This window comes from Leptonychotes weddellii, chromosome 10 (assembly GCF_054177405.1).
Source record: "Leptonychotes weddellii isolate Sample4059 chromosome 10, ASM5417740v2, whole genome shotgun sequence".
Classification (NCBI taxonomy): domain Eukaryota; kingdom Metazoa; phylum Chordata; class Mammalia; order Carnivora; family Phocidae; genus Leptonychotes; species Leptonychotes weddellii.
In genome coordinates, this window is record NC_138378.1 from 58,566,363 (window position 1) to 58,588,297 (window position 21,935).

The window sequence follows — 21,935 nt, forward strand, 5'->3', positions numbered from 1 at the left end:
GCTCCATAACCAAGAAGATTTCAATGCCTGTAAATGGTTCTTTAAGACCAATTAGTGGATAGTGAAATCAGTTTAGTTGGGTGCAATCAGCATTTAGCAAAATGAAATAGAACAGAATAAGACAAAGTGGAAAATATTGGAGTGTGTTTCATGTAATTAGGATAGTACCATTTATGGAATTTTGTTCCACCATTTTTCTATGTTATGTACATAAAAGTATACATACACATATATAGATAATACATATACATCTGCCCAGAATAAGACATAAGAGGGTCCTCAAGACAGATGTTGGGAAATGTTGAAGCCAGGAATGAGCTTGGAGAGGATCAAGTGGCATACCTTCATTTTAGAAAGAAGAGAAGAGGCTCAGAAAGGAAAGTGACTTGTCTAAAGCCCAGCATAGGCAGAAATGGGACCAGAACATACTTTGTCTTGGGCTATTTCCAGTATATCTGTTTCACTGGTTGTTTTCACTTTTCTTCCCTGAGATATCCACATGGCCCCTCTTCCTCCTCCTGCAGGGCTGTGCTTGATGTCACGTTCTTGGTGCGGCCTTTCCTGGCTGCCCGTTTAAACTCCCATCCTCCCTTCCCCCAGCATTCCCACATTCCCATCCCCCTTCTTGGATTTGTGTTTCCTCTGTGGCTTTATCAGCATCTGACCTGTGATTATGTCATACTCGTTCATCATCTCCCTTCCCCGGCAGAATATAAGCTTCAGGAGAGCAAGGATTTCAAACTGTTCTGTTTCTTACAGAATCCCCTGCATCTAGAACAGTGCCTGGCATTTGGGAGGATTACAGTAAATATATGTTAAATGAATTGGATGAACAAATGGGTATATGTAAGATGAATTTCTTACTATAAATCATAGTCAACCAAGCAAGTTTGAAAGTCATAGTCTTAGAAATATTTGTGTAAGTTCTTCATGAACCATGATATAATACTCAAGTGAGAAAGGGCTATGTTATAACATAAAATTAAGCTCCAGCACCTGGCAAGACCCTAGCTTCCCTTTACAGGGTTGCTGGTAGTTGCATGGCCATGTAGGGATGGGCTGGTGCGACTTAAGATTAGACACCTTCCCCAGCTGTTCCTGTTCCAGGTGGCTGTTGTCTGCAAGGGTTCTCTAGACTTTGTTAAATAAAACAAGCATGGAATTGCATCTTGTGGTGTATGTGTATGTGTGTAGTGTGTATGTGTGTGTAGGGTCTCTTTCCATCAATCCATAGCACACCTGAGACAAACCAGTGTATAGATAAATCTAAGCAGGACTCAGGGTTGAAGCATGATATTTGAACACTGGCATTCAGAAAATAGAGATTACAAAATAATCCATAAAACCTCCTTATTAATTTGAGTTCAGAGCGACCTCATTTTGTAAAACCCCTGGGTCTCTCATGATGCTTGCTATCTGGCAGGAGCCCAGCCTTGCCCTTCCATGTGAGGAACAGGCTTCTCTGTCTTCTGCTCTCCTGTGCTTTCTTCTGGAATTTTGAATTTACAACTTCACCTACGAACTCTTAACTGTATTCTGTAATGGATTCTGGGGTGCCATTTTTCAGTAGTTTTCTAGAATTTGAGGGGATAGTTACTTGGTTTATCTCTGTTGTCTTGTGTAATTACGCACAACCTTCTTGCCTCCTTAGCAGCTCAAAAATAGAATTCTTTTTTTTAAGCATTTTTTTAAAAGATTTTTTTTTAAAGATTTTATTCATTTATTCATAAGAGACACAGAGAGAGAGAGAGGCAGAGGGAGAAGCAAGCTCCCTGCTGAGCAGGGAGCCCGATGCGGGACTTGATCCCAGGACCCTGGGGTCATGACCTGAGCTGAAGGCAGACACTTAACCATCTGAGCCACTCAGGCGCCCTTTATTTATTTATTTATTTTTATTTATTTATTTATTTATTTATTTATTTATTTATTTATTTATTTATTTTTTAAAGATTTTATTTATTTATTTGAGACAGAGAGAATGAGAGAGAGAGAGCACACGAGAGGGGGGAGGGTCAGAGGGAGAAGCAGGCTCCCTGCCGAGCAGGGAGCCCGATGCGGGACTCGATCCAGGGACTCCAGGATCATGACCTGAGCCGAAAGCAGTCGCTTAACCAACTGAGCCACCCAGGCGCCCGTGGCGCCCTTTAAAAGATTTTTTACTTATTCATTTGAGACACAGATACAGAGAGAGAAAGAGCATGAGGAGGGGGAGAGGCAGAGGGAGAGGGAGAAGCAGGCTCCCTGCTGAGCCAGGAGCCCAATGTGGGGCTCGGTCCCGGGACCCTGGGATCATGACCTGAGCCGAAGGCAGATGCCCAACCATCTGGGCCACCCAGGCGCCCCTAGAATTCTTTTTTAAATTTTACAGTTAGACTATTATTCTTTGGCAGTCCCTTATCATTTGGGGGTTTGAATTTCTTTATAGCAATCTCTTGTAGATGAAGGAATCATATTGGACTTTTCTTTGAACTTCTTTGAAATTGGATTTCTTAGAGTCTCAACCAGGGTTTGTCAAAGCATTCCCCTTCATCCATTGACTCAGAATCAACTGGAGCTGCTTGCTGGAAATACAGACTCAAACCCACTGAGCAGGTGCCCTGCAGAGCTATGGAATCAGAATGTGGTAGTGTTGTTCAGGAATATGCACTTTTATAACAAGCTCTCCCAGTGAGCTTGGGCATGCCAGTTTGGGGCCCCTTGCCCTAAGGTACAGCATGGGATGATATAGGTCTCATCATTTCCATATGCAGATCAGATGGTCTGCTGGATAGAACTTAGTCCAGAGTCTCGTTCCCTTACTGCTTTCCCTACCTGGTAAGCAATGGAGTTACGTGCATAGTGAATTAAGACAAAGTAGCTCCCACTCTGTTTTGAGCAAAGCAAAGCTGCCAGCACTTGTCTGGATGCCCATTCCCCATCATCCTTATGTGCTGTCCTGATCCTAGTTTTGATACATATTAGGATTTTATACTTTTTTTTTTTTTTAGAGGGGCTTACAATGCCATTGCTCTAAGTGCAGCTTGGTGGTTAAATTTGCAAGTCTTCAACCCAACTGCTCGCTACTTACTAGCTGAGTTACTTTAGGCAGTTACTTAACCTCTTTGTGTGTTAATTTCCTAATCTGAAAATAGGGATGATAATAATAGTATTGACCTCAAAAGGCTATTGGGTGGATTAAAATACTAAACATATGTGAAGCACTTAGAAATAAGTCCTGGAACATAGTAAATGCTTAATGTGTTGCCATTATTATTATTATTATTATTATTATTATTATTATTATTATATTTTGTAGTAGCTCCATCTCTCTGACCAGAATAGAGGGAAAGGGTGTCCCTTGCCACGCTCTGGACAGGAGTTCCATGAAATGTAGCAGGCCGTTTAATTGAACTGTTGTCTGCTGGGGTCGGGGCCTTCCTGTTCTTGGCGGAGCAAGTCAGTTTAGTGGCCTGGGCTGCCTCAGATGTACTCACTCTCCAGAGGCCCTCAAACATCTTTGGTCTGTGTTAGCATCATTGACATGCTTGTACTGGGACATTTTTCAGGTCTTTTTTTTTTAAAATAGTCTGGGTCCTGCTTGTCCCGACTTTCCAAAGAATGGGGCTCACTGTTTCCTTTGCAGCTGTTTCTCTTCAGCTTTGTTCTTACCAGTTGCACACAATAGAATGTGTTGCTTTGTTTTGATTAAAACTGGCTTCCTTACTTTGGAGAAGTTACGAATGTGAGTGGGAGGCTTCCTGCTGTCAGGCCCATACAATGCTTTAAAATGCCCCTTAAAACATCTGGAGAATCACTTCAGATAACTTTTTTCCCAAAACATCATGGTGTCAGAATTAAATGAGGATGGCTCCCTTTGCCCTGAGGATGCTGTCACAAGCACAGAAATGATCCCCGCCCCCCCATTACAATAGCTGCACCTTACTTTAAAGCATTGTCTATGTGCTCTATTCAAATGTAAGTAATTGTGATTCAAAAAGAGAGAGTGTCACCTTTTTATTCAAAATAAGGTTCAGGCTTAGAACTTAATCACAGATGAGACTCTCATTCTGAATGCTGCCTTAAAACAACTCCAAATATTCCTGGGGCTCTAAAAGCATTTCTGGGGTTGTATTAACAGTATTAGATGATCTGCCATGGTTCCGTTTTGGATCATGTAAGCACCTAGTTTTTGGATGATTTTAAAGAAAAAAACTTAATATGTGTTTGCAGATTTGCAGGGTCTCAAAAAGTGGCCTCAGGGTTTCTATTTTAGAAAATATGTCCCATGGTGATATATCTATAAGCAAATTTTTATCAAATGACTATACAGATACCTACTTAAAGAACAGGGATCCTAAATTCATCACATTCTTCTCTGGTGGTATTTTGCTGGAGTCCTTTTATACCTGAATAATTCCTGTGTATGAAGTGTATGAAGACACTTCTTGAGTGGATGCCTTGGCCGTGGTTGTATGGATAACTTGTCACCAGTTCACTGTCACCAGGCTGATCTCTATATGCTGCTGTGACCCTAGTTTTGAATGTTCATCAGAATTCCCCCATTTCTGTGGGGCTCACAGACTCAATGGCAAGGAAATCCTCTCTCTAATGTGGGCATACCTCCTGCCTTTCAGCAGCGCTGAGTTGTTATGTTTTCCTTCAAGTTTCCCTCAGCCAAGTTCATGTCATCTTATATGACTTTACCATATGTAATAACAAAAAGATGTCAGGCATCCAAAAGAATGATGACTGCAATGGATTGTAATATATTGAATAAAATTTTTTAAAAAATCTACTTCCACAGTGATACTTAAAAAAGAGAGAGATCGAGAGAGAAGGAGAGGATTCTTTTTTTTACAGAAGAGTGCTGGTAATAAATGTAGAAGAATGATGAAATTTAAAACTTCCCTTTTGTAACTCCCTGCATAATAACCGAATAATCATTTGATGCTGAAACCGTTAGCTGAAAAGTTTTTGGCCAATGGGCTAGTTGCACCAACTCAAAGTATCCCACTATCGCTTATTATTAATGACAAAGGGAAAAATGTGCCCTTACAATGAAGATGTCTGACAGTCACACTTTAACCAAATGGCCAAGGGGCATGGCATGATGTGCCTTCTGGTTTGATAAACTGGGAGAGACACAGCATGCCCTTTGCAGTGTTCTTGCAGAAATGTTGACCTGAATCTAATCCTGATAATACAGTCAGATGAATCCAGACAACTGGCCTGGGCTCCTTCAAGGAATTGGTGTCATACAGAACAGAGGAAAGTCGGGGAGCAGATCTTCGTGGGTGGGGTAGGAGGTGAGGTTGGGAGCACTAAGAGACATAATAGTGAAAATGCAGTGCATAAAATTTTGAATGGATTCTGAGTCAAAAAAAATTCTATAAAAGACATTTTCATTGTAATGGGGACTGTAGATTGGACAATGTCATTAAATTCATGGTTTTTTGTTTTTGTTTTTGTTTTTTTTGGGGTGTGCGTGTATAATGTAGTTACGTAGAATGTCCCTGTTTTGGGGAGTTACACGCTGAACTATTTAAGGTATGAAGTGTCATAATATCTATAAACTTTTTTTGGATGGTTTGGCCAAAAAGAAATATGTTGTATATACTTACACATATAGAGATGGGGTGGGTGTAGCAAGCTGCTAATAGTTGGTAAATCTAGGTAAGTTGTATAGGGGTGTTATTGGAAAGACAAGTGGGAAGCGACTCCACTTGTCCACTGAAAATTTAAAAATATTTAAAGAGATGATGAGACATGGTGTTTTCAGGATGGTCTAAAACAACTGGCTTGCTGAATATTAGCTTTTAATCATGGTGGTGCCATGTGGTTGAATTTACACAAGAAGTATTAATCCCATTGGATACACAGAGACAGAGGCATGTCTGGGTGGTATAACTTGCCTAGAGGTCATTAGACACAGGGCTGGGACTAGAACCCAGGCTTTCTGTTTCAACACCCAGCAGTCTCTTCAGTGTGGCTTATCACAGGTGCAGCCTGGAAGCTTGCCATCCTTTGCCAGGCATTCTTTCTCTGAGAATTAGCTGTCACGACCTTTCCTTCTCTTTGTGGAGTTCAGACATGAATCAAAGTTGTCTCTTTTTTTGAGACTGGTATGACCAGTCATCTAGAATATTTTAAAGGTGGTGCAGCCACATCCTGCTTGCTCAGGGGGTACATTTCAAGGTAGCCTCTTGAGGAGATTTAATGAAAAGCCAAAGTGGCTATAAGGGACGTAAGAGTATAATGCATAGTTTTAGCATTAACCCCACTGAGCTTCTCCAGCATCAAGTGAAGTGTTTTGTTTTCATTAAATGAGCTCACAGTTGGTAAAGATTTGGGTGGGGGGAGGACAAGAAAGGTTCCACAAAAAGCAAAATCTCCAATACTACTAATAATGAAGAGAGAAGGCTCCTAATTAGGAAGTTGCACTTTATAGCTGAGAAAATAAAGCTTTCCTCTTTAAGTGTAATACCCTTTCTCCAACAGGGTGCTCCACAGGATCCTTCGCTTACAGAAGGGCCCATTCAGCTGAGAACAAGTGCCTAGCAAATGACTAATCACTCCCCCTCCAGATGAAGGGCTGAGAGTGAGGAGGGGGATGGAAGTCCAATGCCCCCTGGGCCCATTAGGAGAGATGAATCTGCAATCCTCATTAACTTCAGATGTGGGGCAATTATGCCCTGCTGGTAAGCACTATTCTTCTTAAAATCATAACTAACATAAGTTAATAGCCCCATAATAAAAATACTGTGCAGCTCTCATGTGCACATGCTGAAATGTGATGTGTGAAAGGAATCTTTTGTTGTTCCTTGAGTTTGGTGGGTTGGTCCAGTCTTGATTGCTCACGAGGACCCTGTGGATCATCCCAACATTCATTTTCTTGTTGACTGTTCTCCACATCTTCTGTCCTTTCATTCATTCCATTTCCACTTCATTCCTATGGCTGTACATTTACCTGGGACAAGTACCATTTGGGTCCTGATTATTTTTAGATTTAGGTCAAAATCAAAGGAAGTCTTGGATATTTATGATCTTTGAATAAAGGCTACTCTACTGGGTGGTTTCTTATTACTTTTGTCAGAGTTACTTCTAAGCTTTTAATCCCTTATCCCAGCATTCAAGACTCAGCAATCCAATGTCCCCTCCACCTCTGCCATTTATCTAAACCTATTTCCTGTTTCTTAAGCTGGGTGTGTACTCCCCAATAAGTAAGACATACCTTGTTGTCCTCTTTCCCACAGCCATACTTTTGCTCATGATGTCCCCTCACTTAGACTACACGCTCCCCTTTTCTTGGTATGTGGTACCACATAATGGTTAAGACTGTGATTCTGGAGCCAGACGGAGTCTAAATCCTGACCCTGGGCAAATTACTTAACCCCGTAGTGCCTTGGTTTCCTCACCTAAAAATGGGGCTGATAGTCCCTACCTCATAGGGTTGCTGTGAGATGTAAACAAGTTTTTAAAAAGTACTTAAAAATAGTGCAGGCATTTACTAAGTGCTGTATAAATATTAGCTGCTATTATCACATTTACCCATACCAATGTTACTGATACTATGAGGTCTAACTCAAGTCTCAGCTCCACCGTGCAGCCTCCTCTGACTTTTCCAGCCCAAGAGGACTTCTCTAAGACTTCTAATTTCTGCGTAACACAAACTTTCACAGTGAATATCTACTGGTTTGTAGTATTCTTTCATTCTTTCATGTTTACCCCCATAATTTCTCCATTTCCTCATAATTGAGATTCTGAACTCCTTGGGGATATGGATCTTATGTCTTTTGTGTTCTCACTAAAGAATCCTAAGGTATGTGGTACCTCCCCATGCAGTCTTTGCTCTGTTTCTGACGGGGGTGTGATAAATGAGTAGTTCTAGATACATGCAATGGTGTGTTGGAAATACTTTATAAAATAGAGCTGGAAGAGCTTTAGTGTGTAAGGAAAGTAGAGGAGCAGAAAGACTGTAGAGATTTTCTAGGATCTCCTTTATCCTTCCTGGTGTTTAAGAGCTGCAAGTAAAGAATTTATCTTGAAAAAAATTTTTTTTTTGGTTACTGCTCTGTATTCCCTGATTGCAATACTCTGAGCTGGGTCTGCATGAGCTACAGCTTTGTAATGTGACAATTAAATGTGTGGAATTATACCTACACAAAGTAAAAAGTACTATTCAAATGCAATGTACATTGATACCAATATTTAAAATCCATGTTATAAAAGAGAGTCCTCTGAGATGGTCTCTTCTCTTGCTTCACAACTATCTTCTCATTTTGGGGTCATCCAATGTGTGCTCTCTCTTTCTTTAAGGGCAAGCTCATTTATTGATTCATTACAACTCTGCCATGAGCTGTAACCAAAGTAGAAAGAGTGAGAGGGATATGGATGTGGGGAAAAGAATTAAGTATGGGTCATTGGACTTTGGATACAAGTGAGACATGGTGCCCAGAACGCTCCTTCTGAATGGTGGGGCAAAGGCAGGTGCTCCATGTGCAGATGGCAGGGACCCCAGAGGGAAGGAAGTCAGGCAGATGAATGGTGAAGAGAGTAGGTTGGGTTATCTTAGTACAGTTCCCTGTGAACTTTATGTGCATGTGAATCACTTGGGAACTTGCAGATTCTGAGTTAGTAGTTCTGCGTCCTGAGAGTCTGCATGTCTAACCAGCTCTTAGAAGATACAGTAGTTGCTGGTCCATGGACCATACTTTGAATAGCAAGGCCTTAGGAAAGAGCATAAAAGGGGTAGGGCCTATGAGCCTGGTAACCTGATGAGTGATTGTCAAATAAAAAGACACTGTTTTCAAGTATTAAGGGATGTAGGGAATGGGCATAGATGGTGCTCTTCAGAAGCAAAGTAAAAAATCAGAGAGAGTAAGCGAGTGAATGCAGGCTCTATCGATCAACTATCTTACCTACTTGGAGAATATCGTTCCAAACTTCTCATTTGAAACTTGAAATTTCTCTGCTCTTTGAACCAGGGCAGCCATTTCCCTCCCGGCTGTCTCTTCCCAGCTTCAAAGCATTCCACTGATGCAGTGAACAATTTCATCAGTTGGAAATTTGGTCACTGTCAATCCTCAGGGCCCGTCTGATTAATTTTAAACCGAATGGGTCAGTTGGTGGTTGTGTGAACACATGACACAGCTGCAATCCCGCACAACTGCTCTCACCCTAGCATTTTAGGTCATAAAGAATGTTACCAGTGAATGAAGAACGTGGTAAAAGATGAGAAAGAGCTCACCTCAAGCTAGAAGCAAGAATAGCAGGAGCCTGAATGGCAGAACATGAATCTGGGATTTTACTCACAGTGTTATGGATTCGTTATTCATCCCTTGAAAAGCATTTTCTGGTATGGTGGTTATGTGTAAGTTATCACAAATTTCCCTGGAGGAATAAAATGAGAAATATTTACTTTCCAAATTTTAGCTGCAAATAGGAAACTGTTATGCATAGCAATCAGCCTGGTACTTACAGAATGAAATTAAATTCAGAGGAGAAGATCTTTGTAACATCTGGAAGCTTTCGGATGCCTGTGTTACAGATGCTCCTGTGATTTGGGGTAGGGTGGGGATGTGGGCAGGGAGTAAGTAAAAGTGATTGTTATTAAGGCATAAAGATAAACGCAGTAGAGAGGCACTTTGCAAAGACTATCTTCACATTTAAAAAAATACTGAGTTTGGCTTTTTTGGTAGCACTTTTAGCTGTTGAAGATTGTCAGAATTTTAAAGCCCCTAGCGCTATGGAAGAAGTTGCTCTAAAGATGCCTGTTTAAAGATCTAGGGGCCGGGACTAAACTTTCAGGTCTTTTTCATTTATATTTATGTTTCCAGCCTGTCTTTTCCTATTGTATCAGTTGCGTTTTTTCTGTTGTATTCTATCCTATTCTTTTTTAGTAATTTGCTCTTGGTAGTTCTAGATGGCATCCCTCTACTTTGGAATAGGTTTCAAACTCAAACACTTTAGGAATATTAATCTCCATATGAGAAATCCATATCCCTCATTATTATTTTTAAAGATTTTATTTATATATTTGACAGACAGAGACATGGCTAGAGAGGGAACACAAGCAGGGGGAGTGGGAGAGGGAAAAGCAGGCTCTCCCAGGACCCTGGGACCATGACCTGAGCCGAAGGCAGACGCTTAACGACTGAGCCACCCAGGCGCCCCCATATCCCTCATTATTAAAAATCTTTCTTTCTTTAGCTACCTTGTGGTTCAGGAAGTTCTTCCTTATAACTTACTGAAATCATTGAACATGCTTTTCCTTATTGGGGCTTAGGTCTCTTCTTCCTCCCACCTTTTATTTAAGCTTCAAAGAAGAGAGAAGCTTCAGTGATAGGTTAAATTGAAAGATATTTTATTACACAAGAATGGGACTCCTTTAGAGGAGTCCAGGCATCCAGATTTCCCCTAGCCGAGTTTTAAATTCACCTGTGCAGGGCTGTAGAAACTGACATGAACTTCCTCACACTCTGGTGACAACAGAAGGAAGCCAGATTTCTCCCCTGGCTCTGATGCTCCTTCTTACCTGTAACCCCAGATCGCACTGAATCCTTGTCCTCTCTGTGGCTGGTGATGGCATTGTAACTTTGACAGCAAAGTGTACTGGGGTTGGGGGACGATCACTTGTTTGGGGGGTGAAAATGCTATTTAATAGAGACAATGATTCTTAGATAACAAGGGACTATAATAGTCAAATTTGGTTCTGGGATTTTCTTATGTTTTTCTTTTTTTTTTTTTCTTTTTCGAAAGTGGTTGACACTACAGATGCTTATGCTTATGTCCTACACAGCCCCGGAGGCCTGGAAAAGCAGAACACCTGGGCTAGGAGACGTTCGGTGTTAGAGCTGCCGTAGGAGCTATGCTTGGGCCAGCGGCAGCTCCTGTAGGAGGCCCCAGGGCAAGGCTATCCAGGTGACACCGGACACCACGCCCAGAAAGATGTCCTCCCGTTCCTCTCCATTTTTTTTTGAAGTGGTGGGGTTTGTGGACTTCCACCCTCTGGAGATTTTATGAAATTTAACTTATCAGGAAGAAGAGAGGATGTCTGTGTTAGAGGGATTTAAATTTTTCTGTGTGAATAAGTGACTCCTTGACCTGTGAGAAGATCCATAGTGATCAATTTATAGATTGTATCAAGTTTCAGGAATTTTGGTTTTGCTGGCAAGGCAATTGAATCTGCTGGGTTACCATGGGTACTCAACTTATAATTCTAACTAGAAGACTTAATAAGATTTAATGGGAAATAGAAAACAATGATTTAGTTTATATGGCCCAGTGTCTACCTCAAGGCAATACTTAAAAAGTTTTCACTTAATGCATAAAGGAACAAATGAGATGAAGGAATCAGTAATTCTTAACCAGGGATGGGTGTTGAATCAGAATTGCCTCTCTTACTTTCACCTGGGCTCTGTCTGTATCACCACCTCACCTTAGAGATTCCGATTTACTCTTTTTCAAGTGTCATGACCCCCCTCTCCCCATTCCCACTGTCAGTTTTGAAAATCCTTGCAAAGGGGGTGATATTCTTCTCATGTGCTTTCTAGAGAGTGAAAGTGTTGGGAGCCAGTTACACAGATTCTGAAAGCACCCAGCCTGGTGTCTGACAAGAAATGCTGATTAAATTTTAATCAGACTGCTGAAGACAGATGTGCAAATAATGCTAAATATATAGTTAAAAAATTCTTCCCAACATTTTAATTGTTTTGATTTTCATCAGATACCCAATTTCCCTCCTCAGTTGCTCAAAAAGGAAAAATCCTCACAGGTATTTTAACCGGGGGAGATTTCTAAATGCTCCAGGCTCGATGTACACCAGGTTTTTGGTGTTCTGGATCAGTCTGTAAAGAGAGAAGGAGCAATTTAAGAAATGTGTATTGTTTGGAAAGTACAAGACCATCGTTACCAGAGGATGCTGGCTGAAAATGGCATCAACAAAAATCAAGAGACTTCATATGCTGGAGGGGAGCTCCTAGGAGCCTGGGGATAAAAACTGCATGGTGAGAGCCAGTTGGCTCTTGCCAGGAAGCTCTGCTCTCAACCTCTTGCTGAGGAAGGTATAAACATCATAGCTGGGAGTCTGTTCCATCCCACTCGGTGAGGCAGCACCAACTTCCAGGACTCCCGGCTCTCAGCACGGAGCCTACACACTGGGGGTGATGGGAGATTCCGCTCCCAGGTCAGATGAGCAAATTGGCTACTCTCCCTTATAGGCAAACTGGTCTTGTCCATACTCGGCTGGCAGCCACACTGACCAATGATCCAGACAGGCACTCAGTCTTTGGATCAATCCGGGGGCTTGGATTTGGGGGGATTTTATGCCCATTGTTATAGATAATTTGTTGTGTGACGATGCACAGCCTCCTAACTTCCCTGAGCTAGTGTGACCTTCTATAATTTTGGAATAATAATATGCACTCTTCCTACCTCATAGGTTGGTATGTAGTGAGTAATAGAATAGGTAGAGATAATGTCAGAGGCAGGGCTCTGTATAGTATAAAAGTACAGCTATGACTCCACAGTGGTATGATTGCCCTTCTCCCTACTTCTCCAGGGACTTTGACCCTTTGAGAAGTAGCCACAGTTGCCTGTCTACTTCGGATTCAGTAAAAGGCCAGCAAATGCCTTTGACTCTCTTACCCCATGCCACAACCACCTGAAGAAATGATAGTTACTCTTGTTCTATAGAGAAAATATAGTGTATTGGTAAGTTGGAGGGGCTCTGCAGTCAGTTTGGTTTTACTAATTGTATGACCTTGGATACATCATTTAAAGCTCTGTTTCTTCATAGGGTAGTTTTTGAGAAGTAAATGTGTGTTTCTGGCTCACAGTAAGGCTTCAACCAGTGTTAACAATTATTATAGTTGATGAAACCAGGATGTTAAATAATTTGTCTCTAGTCACACAGCTGAGAAGTAGCCCCACTTGGAAGTGAACTCAATTTTTTGGACTCTGAGTCTAGTGTTTTTTCCCCCTTACTATAGTTACCCACCATTTGTGCCTATTTCCATCTTTTATGTTCTTTTGATTCTTTAGAGGTGAGTGATGTTTTGTTGTAATTATTTTTACAACAACTTAGTCAAGTAATCATGGGCCATATAAAGCATTATGTAGGTAGGTGGAAGGAACTTTTAAAGATCTTTTGGGGTCTGACCTTAAACTACTCATCCATACATTCCCTCACTCAACAAACATTTATTAAGCACCTACATGTGCCAGGCGTTGTTCTAGGTACTGGGGTTACAGCTCTGAACAAAGAGAGCCTGTATGGAGCTAACATCCTAGTGTCAGGGCCTTCCTTTGGATAAGTCCATAAACTTCCCTTAGAGCATTTTATTTTTCTTTCTGTTGCATCATGAGCACTGTATCTTAAGCTGTTCTGGTGGTTCTCAGTATAAGCTGTGCTTCATCATCACTTGGGCAGATTTCTAGGTCTGGGATAGTACTGTCATCTGTAATGGTGATGACCTCCTCTCTCCTCCACTCCCCACCCCCCAATTCTACTTCATAGCCAAGTCCAGACTATAAATCTGCATTTGAATACCCATTATTTTGGATTTCCCCATAATCAGTTGGTGAGGTAGTCTCACCTCCCTGAGTGTACTGTCATCTTCTGGGGAAGATTTATATTTTACCTCCTCTGTATTCCAGCAGCACTTGACCCTTGGTTGGACATGTGGCGGGTACTCACATACTTACCAGTCAGCTATTCTCTTTAGATAATTGCTAATTGGACCATTCATAGGGAGGCCTTGTGGTGTGGTGGGAAATGCACAGCTTTGAAGAAAAGAGAGGCGGGGGTGGAAACTCAGCCCTGCCATTGTCTATGGTGCCACACTGGTCCAGTTACTGACCTCTCTGAGCCTCCCTTCCTTCCCTTGGACAAAAGGGAGAACTACTCCACTTTGCAGGGAAGCTGTGAGGATTAACACAACCTCGAGGAAATAAATGCCAGATACAAGTGCTCAGAAAATGTTTGTTGCTAATATCCTTCCCTTTCCCTTAACTTTCAAAACTCCCATGCAGGTGACATTTTTAGAAGCTCAGGTTTGAACCAAATAAGGCAGCAGTAAGAAGACTGGTTTGGGAGTCACACGACCCAATTCCTAGCCTCAGCTCTAGCACTGACTTGCTGTGTGTCATCACGCAAGTCAGTTAACCTCTTTGGGTCAGAGGTTCATCATCTGAAAACTGAATCAAGCCAGTCTTCACCCCTCTTTTTTGTATATTGGAGGAAAGTAATAATTTGGAAGGGACTGTTTTTAAGAATCAATTCTAAACCATCACAATAACAATGACAAACCACATACACATGTCCAGCACAGGGTTTTACATGGTAGATTTCCAAGAATCATTTACTAAATAAATGAACAGTCCTCAATGAACTAATTCATGATCTCTAAGCTCCCTTTCAAATTTCCCCACTATCCCAGGGACTTCATTCCCTCCCTTCCATAAGGTAAGAGCTACTTGGCAGGACTCCACAATGTCAATTTTAATTTCCAACTTTGTGTTGTGATGTTTCAGAGTTTATACAGCTCCCAGGGAGAAGCAGTTGTCACCATGGCAACCCTCAGGCCACTGCAGTGAGAGAAATTAGTGCCTGCCCAGACCTAGTAATTGCTGTAGTCTTTTCCTCTTGGATTCCTAGCAGTGGCTGCTTGAATACAAATACTGAGTGGGCTCCAGCCAGCAAGGGTAATAGTGTACAGCAATAAACTATCTGTTAGCTGATGCTTACATTTCAGACAAATTGAGGAGGTTGTCAAAGGCATTAGCTTCTACCTTTTCCAGAGAATCACTCTGAGAGATTTCTCTAGGGGAGAGAGAGAGAGAAAAAAAGAAACATGAAAGAAATGACCATGCATGCATCATAATAAGCTGTGTGTGTGACCCAACAACTGGGGGCTCCAGTGTGTCCTTTTAAAAAAGAACAGGGATGTCTCACGTTGTCCTCACATCATAAAGTGCCACCATCTCCCTTTAGGAGCATTGATGGGTGTCTATAACCCAGGTGCAGTTGAAATGCAGGTTTCAGTAACCCCTGTTTATGTGACAGGTTTTTTTCTTGTGACTCAGAGTCACAGATTGTTAGAAGTGGACAGGTCTTTTGAGAAAATCTAGTGAGATCAGCTTTGGAAATTGAGAGTCTCCAGAGGACAGTCAAAAAGTGCTTTTGGGAAGGCTCAGGACCAGGATCCAGATGTCTGAATTCCCAACTCCATCACTCTAGTGAGGTTTTAATGTGGGTTGCTTTCATTGTTTCATAATTCTTTCTCCTTTTCCCAAAATCCTGTTCTGAGGCAATTGCAAGGTGGTCAATTTCTGCACATAGTGTCCTTTTTGGGTTGTAACTGTCTATTTATTTGACCATTTTTCTCTTTTAGCAAATTGAGGAGAAGGAGTATATCCTGTTCACTTCTGAATCTGTGGTGACTTCATATTGCCTGGTGCATAGAGTATGAATGAATTTTTAAAGATTTTATGTATTTATTTATTTTAGAGAGAGAGAGAGTGAATGGGGGGAAGGGCAGAGGGAGACGCAGAGAATCCCAAGCGTAGAGCCCGACTCAAGGCTTGATCTCACGACCCCGAGATCTCAACCTGAGCTGAAACCAAGAGTCGGATGCCCAACCAGCTGAGCCACCCAGGCACCCATGAATGGATTTTTTAAAAAGACACAAACATAAAGGAACCAGCTTTGTCATATACCATCCCAGGCACGCAAATAATGTCAATGTTCCCCTAAAATCCCAACATAAGCTACCATTTGCTACCAGCTGAGAAAAAAGTCTCAAATTCACAAACTGTACATTTGAGTGTTTCTAAGGTTAACATTCACTGAAGCCTTCAGACTTGAGAGCTTTAGCCCACAGAAAGGCTGAGCCTAAGGCAGTTAATGTCTTTTATGAACAACACAGTAATGGATTGTTCCTGGACTGATTCATTTTATTCGTACCTAATGGTTTGTTTCTTTAGCTGTGGCTACTTTTCTTATGAGGAAGTGTAATGCATTAAAAGTTATCAAAACTCAACATTTAAACTTGAGAGAAGAATAAGGGTTAGATTCAAGGAAACTGACATTTCTGTAATTCTTGGGGATTATTTTTAATATCCTCATTGCTTGCTAATACCCTAAAGAATAGAGGCTCCCCAAGGAGCTAGGATTGATGATGCAGCATCTTTAAAGATGTAAATTGGCTTCAAAAGCCCCATGGATTGTTAAGATCAGAGATGCTTTCTAGGAACTAAATGACCTTTGAGGTCCTTTCACACAGACTAACATTAAGGAGGATGCTGGAATACTGGGCTCCTGAGAAAGTTCTCTCTCATGTATGGTGTCTTATGCCCTGGAGGCTGAGACCCAGGGAGAACGGATTGAAGTTACATCTGACACAAATGTGAGATCACGCTGTATTATCGGGTTGCTTTGCACTTTTGATAAAGGCCTTTTATCAATACAGCTATAAATACTGTGTGTCATACACTTATTATATTTTAGATATAAAGATTATCTTCTGATGCACAATAAACCTCCAACACATTTTCTTCTGTGTGGGTGTTATCTAAAAATGTGACACAAGGGAATAACTGCTCTAGCAGAAGGAGAATTTTTGTGATTGGAATCTATTTTCTTTTCTACTTGAGAAGTTTATCATCACTTATCAAAATGCATTCAGTTCACTGAAGCAAGGTTAATTATCCAGAATTTAATGACTCTTGAAAATCATACTTTTCTTCAAAGGTCCCTAGATATTATTTGTATTATAAAGATAAAAATACTGGGGTTTCTTTAACACAGTTTCTCTCCTAGAAACATTATCCCTTTTCAACTATGTTTTCCCTTACAAAAATTTTATTATTCCAATTATGAATGTCTTTTGGTATGCAGTATCTTACTTACATTTTTATGACCTCATTAAGTCCTCTGAAAGCTTGAGATGGGATTAGTTTGATAGGGAGATAGGTGAGTGACCTAGAAAAGAAGAGAGGAAAGCCAAGAGTTTAATATTTAAGACTGGGTACCTTTTAAGTTCATGAATAAAATGTGTGTGTGCGCGCGCAAATGTGTGTGAATACAGAATTCCAACGACTGAATTCAGGTGGAGAATTCTAACTTACATCAATAACGAGATGTGCCATGACTCACACTTGGTCTTTATCAAAGAGTATGTTATTTTGTAAGTAAGATCCCAAACTTTGGGCTCAGACACACCTGGGTTCAAATCCCCACTCTCTCACTACTTGGTCAGGTGATCCTGAGGATGGTATGTAGGCCCTCTATTTCAGTTTCTTCATCTATAAAATTGGAATAATAATTCCTGCTTCACAGGGTTGTTATGATGACTAATCAATATAAGCCATGTAAAGAACAGGGCTTGGCACCAAGTCAATAGTTGATAAGTAGTTCTAGAGTGGCCGCATAGGCCTGGTTGGGAAGAGGGAAAAGAAACTGTCTTGGGTAAAGTGGGGAAGTGACTGGTGAAAATACAATTGGAAACCAGGCAGGCAGCAGAAGGGAAGATTCACTAGGAACATGTTCCTATTTTGAGATATACCATCTTCCCCAGACAGTTGATTTCAGTATCCTCCCAACCAGACCAGGTGGCTGCTATGATAGCTCAATTACATGGGCATCTCATGCCATTTTGGGGGAATATCTATAGAACATTTCCTTCAGGCACTCACCTATATTCAGAGGAACAATCTAAGTGTTCTTGAATTGAGATAAAAGTTATCCATTACGTAAAAGTTGAGAAAAGAGCAATTACTCAGCAATAGCAAAAGCAGAACAGGGTGATGTACACCTGCTAAAGGAAAATGGGCTTAAGATAACTCAGAAGAAAGCATCTGCAAAGCAGGGATGAATGTTCAACCAACATTTATCAAGCATCTACAATGGTTCAGGGTTTTGGACCAAATACTGGCAGAGAGGAGGGGAGTGGATGAGGACATTTCAGGTGGGAAGTGAGTATCAGAAATTTGAGAGTAGAGGTGGGAGATGCTGCCTTGCTTTTCACGTGTCTACAAAGCAGACTGTCTTGGTTGCCAGGAAAGAACACCTTCGGCATCAGGAGTGTATTTGAATCAGGGAGATGTCTTACAGTCTCAGAAGGGACTTGCTACTGGTGTAAGGTGCTATGTGAGTTGTGCACTCCCGCCTGTAACCTTATTTTATCCATTCAACGATGGTGTGAGGTGGGTATTTCCCTTTGATAGCAAAAGAACTAGATCACAAAGAGATTCAGTATCCTGAACAAAGTAACATGACCAAGCAGACTGAGCCCAAATAGTCTTTCTATGGTGTGATATTGGGCCAAAGTATGTGATTTCTAACCCAGTCTCTTTCTCCTCCCACCCCAAACTTTACTGAGGAATAATGACAAATATAATTGTGTATACTTATTTTTTAAAGATATTTATTTATTTGTCAGAGAGAGAGAGAGAGTGTGCGCACATGCACAAGCAGGGGGAACGGCAGGCAGAGGGAGAAGCAGGCTCCCTGCTGAGCAGAGAGCCCGACGTGGGACTTGATCCCAGGACCCTGGGATCATGACCTGAGCCAAAGGCAGATGCTTAACCAACTGAGCCACCCAGGTGTCCCATAATTGTATATACTTAAAAGTGTATAGTGTGGTGATTTGATATACACATACATTGTGGAATCATTACAAAGATTAAGAAAATTAACACATCTGTCACCTCACATAGTTAACTCTTTTTTGGGGGAGGGTGAGAACATTTAAAATCTACTCTCATTGGATCATCAGAAGATAGTCTTATAACTCAAAGTTTGTGCCCTTTGATCTATAGCTCCTCAGATCCCCCTCCCCGCAGCCCCTGGCACCCATGATTCTCTTCTCTGTTTGTAGGAAATTGGCTGTTTTTTTTTTTCTTTTAGATTCCACATGTAAGTGATACCATATAGTATTTGTCTTTTTCTGTCTGGCTTATTTCACTTGGCATAATGCCCTCCAGATGCATCTATGCTATATCACAAATGGCAGGATTTCCTTCTTTTTTTATGGCTGAAAAATATTCCTCTGTGTGTGTGTGTATGTGTGTGTAATTACCACATTTTTAAAATCCATTCATCAATTGAAGGACCCTTCGGTTGTTTCTATATCTTGGCTGTTTTGAATACTACTGGAGTGAACATGGGTTGCAGATAGCTCTTAGAGATAGTGATTTCATTTCCTTCTGGTCTGTACAGGTAACCCACTCTCTGTCAGTGAGCAAGGTGGAGAGACAGGCACTGTAATCTTGTTTCTCTTGAGAAGAGAAATGCTGCACTCTCGTAATTTCTCCTGCAGAGCAGCTTACCAACAGTTCTTCTCTAGGGGCTACTGCAAAGAAATTTCATTTCAGAGAAAAGCTTTTACTCAACAGTCTCTTAGAGATGGTACAACCTAGAGGAAGTAATCCAAACTTGGTCCTCTGATTTTATTCCTGAAGACAGTCCCACCAAGCGCATTGTTCAATACCCAAACTTATTTAACAGGGCATCCAAGAAGAACAGGGACAGTGGGGGGAGAAATCTTCTTATGATGGCACATTTGCTTCCTATATTTCTTCTGGAATCATGTCCGCTTGGCTTACTGATTAAAAACACAGTTTTATTGCTCTCTGTACTGCCAAGTCAATAAATTTCCAGAAGAGAAAGCTGTATTCTACTGTACCCCATGCAACATCAATAAAACGGACAGCCAAATTCTGATTCCAGAATCTTTATTGCTGGGGATAATGCAGTACAGAACATATTTTGGAGAGTGTTTACATAAAAGCTTAAAACGAACCCTTCAGAGCTGTTTATTCATGCAAATGGAACCCAGAAACTGGAGCCTCTCAGCAAGCAGCCTCCTCCTCCAAAAGCGAGCATAGTGTGGCTCCCAGGAGAGCAGTTTGGCTCAGGTTTGACCAGGGAGGTTGCCTGAGCTTTTGATTGATGTAGGGATGAGGGATGAGGAGCAAAGGTTGGACAGAAGTGAGAGAAGCTGTAGATCATGCCCTGGCTGTCCCCAGTGACTATAGAACAGCCCTAGTGCAAGATGAAATTTTGCAGCTGAGGTTGATGCTGCAGATCAGGAAAGGCAGGAGTAATGAGAATAAAAATAAAGTTCTTACCATAAAGGAGCCACTGAGCAAATAGCAGGTAGCTTTGTGGATGTGGCTGGGGCAAGGACGAGGCCTGGGGGCCAGAGAATGGGGAGACAGGTGGGTGAGGCAGGTGTACCAAGCTTTTGCCACTAGATGTATTCTCATGAAGTGAGGCGCAGAATGTGGTTCTATGAATTCAAAGCTGTTTTTCCCACTGACTTATATTTTTATTTTAGAGATGTCATGTCTTCTATCCTGATTCATCTTCAATTGGCAGCAGTTTCTAAGCAGATTTGCCAATAACCATTTGAACGTACTCCCTTTGAAGGTGCTCCCTACTCTGATGGGTGCTTTTATGAGGCCAGAAATTTTTAGCAGTGTGAACAACTGTCTCCAAATCCACCCTGCGATTCTACTCCTGTATACATCCCAGAGAAGTTCTGACACGGTTACTTAAGGGAACCTGTGTAAGGATTTTCTTCAAGGCATTGTGGCAGCAGGGGGGTTGGATGCAAACTGAGTGTCCATTACTGAGTGGGAGATTGGTAGCGTGGACAGTACATACCTAACTAATAGGTCAGCAGCTAGAAGCAAGAGTCTAAAGGCACACACAGCAGCCTGTGTGGATCTTAGAGTCATGGTACCGAGAGCAACAAGTAAGAAATTGAAGATATAAAATCCTACTTGCAGAATTAAAATACATGCACACAAAACATTAAATATTTTAATGAAAACACCTAAGTACATATTAGGATGGTTGCCTATGGCAAGTTGAAAGGAAGTGAGAGAAGGGGATAAAATGAATAACTAAAAGCAGAGCGACTTTGAATGGACCAGCGATGATGTTGGTTGCATGAAGAAGTGTGATCGACCTAGCCCTCTGTATCTGAGAGACAAAAAAGAAAAAGAAAGTTTTGTTTTGATGTATTGAGTCCTCCCCCCGCTTTCCTTCCCTCCCTCCTTCCTTCTTTTCTGGTTTTGAAATTAGGCCTATGTGTATTCCAAGAATTGTGTGAACTTGAGGAACTCCTGTGGAAAAGCCTAGCAATATCATTTGCTACAAAGCAGCAGCCCAGGAGAACTGGGGACAAAAGATCAAGGGCAAGGACGGTTTAGCGGCTCCGCTGTCCAGGGTCAAAAAAGGAATGAAAGCTATGCATAAAGCAAAGACAAATAAAAGAGGGACAGAGGCTTTTCTGTCTCAGACGAGAGTGTGACAGTCCCAAACCATGCAGCTCAGGTGGTGGTAAAGAGCCAGGCCACTGGGCAAATGTGAGGTTGAGCTTGCAGGGTGGAAAGTTCTCTCTGCCTCCTAAATAGCGAGATGGTTAAGGGCGTCCATGGCGGGGGATGCTCCAACTACTTATTTTTATTACATTTCACAGCTCTTTTCTTTTCTTTTCCTTTCCCCTCCCTTGCCCTCCCCCCTCTTTCTCTCTCTTCCTCCCTCCCTCCCTCCTCCTTCTTTTCTTTTTTCCTTTTCTCTTCTTCTCTTTTTTCCTTTCCCCTCCCTCCCCCCTTTCTCTCTCTCCCTTCCTTCCTTCCTCCCTCCCTCCTTCCCTCCTCCTTTTCTTTTCTCTTTTCTCTTTGAAAAGAAGAGACCTTTTCCCATATGACACTTTTTTTTTTAAAGATTTTATTTTATTATTTGACAGAGAATGAGAGACAGAGAGCATGAGAGGGAGGAGGGTCAGAGGGAGAAGCAGACTCCCCCCCGAGCAGGGAGCCCGATGTGGGACTCGATCTCGGGACTCCAGGATCATGACCTGAGCCGAAGGCAGTCGCTTAACGACCGAGCCAACCAGGCGCCTCTTCCCCGATCCAGAATCTTATCAAGGATCATGGGTTGCATT

General features: G+C 41.7%; 1 protein-coding gene across 2 annotated transcripts in view; it reads right to left on the bottom strand.

Annotated features, from left to right (window-relative positions):
- LHCGR (luteinizing hormone/choriogonadotropin receptor) overlaps positions 1-21,935 on the bottom strand; it is a 53,716-nt gene that overhangs the window by 17,608 nt on the left and 14,173 nt on the right. For both annotated transcript variants that reach the window (XM_081833524.1, XM_081833525.1), the window contains exons 2-6: positions 16,889-16,960; positions 14,726-14,800; positions 11,751-11,825; positions 9,458-9,532; positions 9,292-9,369 (exon numbers count right to left, since the gene is read on the bottom strand). In XM_081833524.1, coding sequence (XP_081689650.1) covers positions 9,292-9,369; positions 9,458-9,532; positions 11,751-11,825; positions 14,726-14,800; positions 16,889-16,960 — 375 coding nt within the window. The remainder of the gene's footprint in view (positions 1-9,291; positions 9,370-9,457; positions 9,533-11,750; positions 11,826-14,725; positions 14,801-16,888; positions 16,961-21,935) is intronic.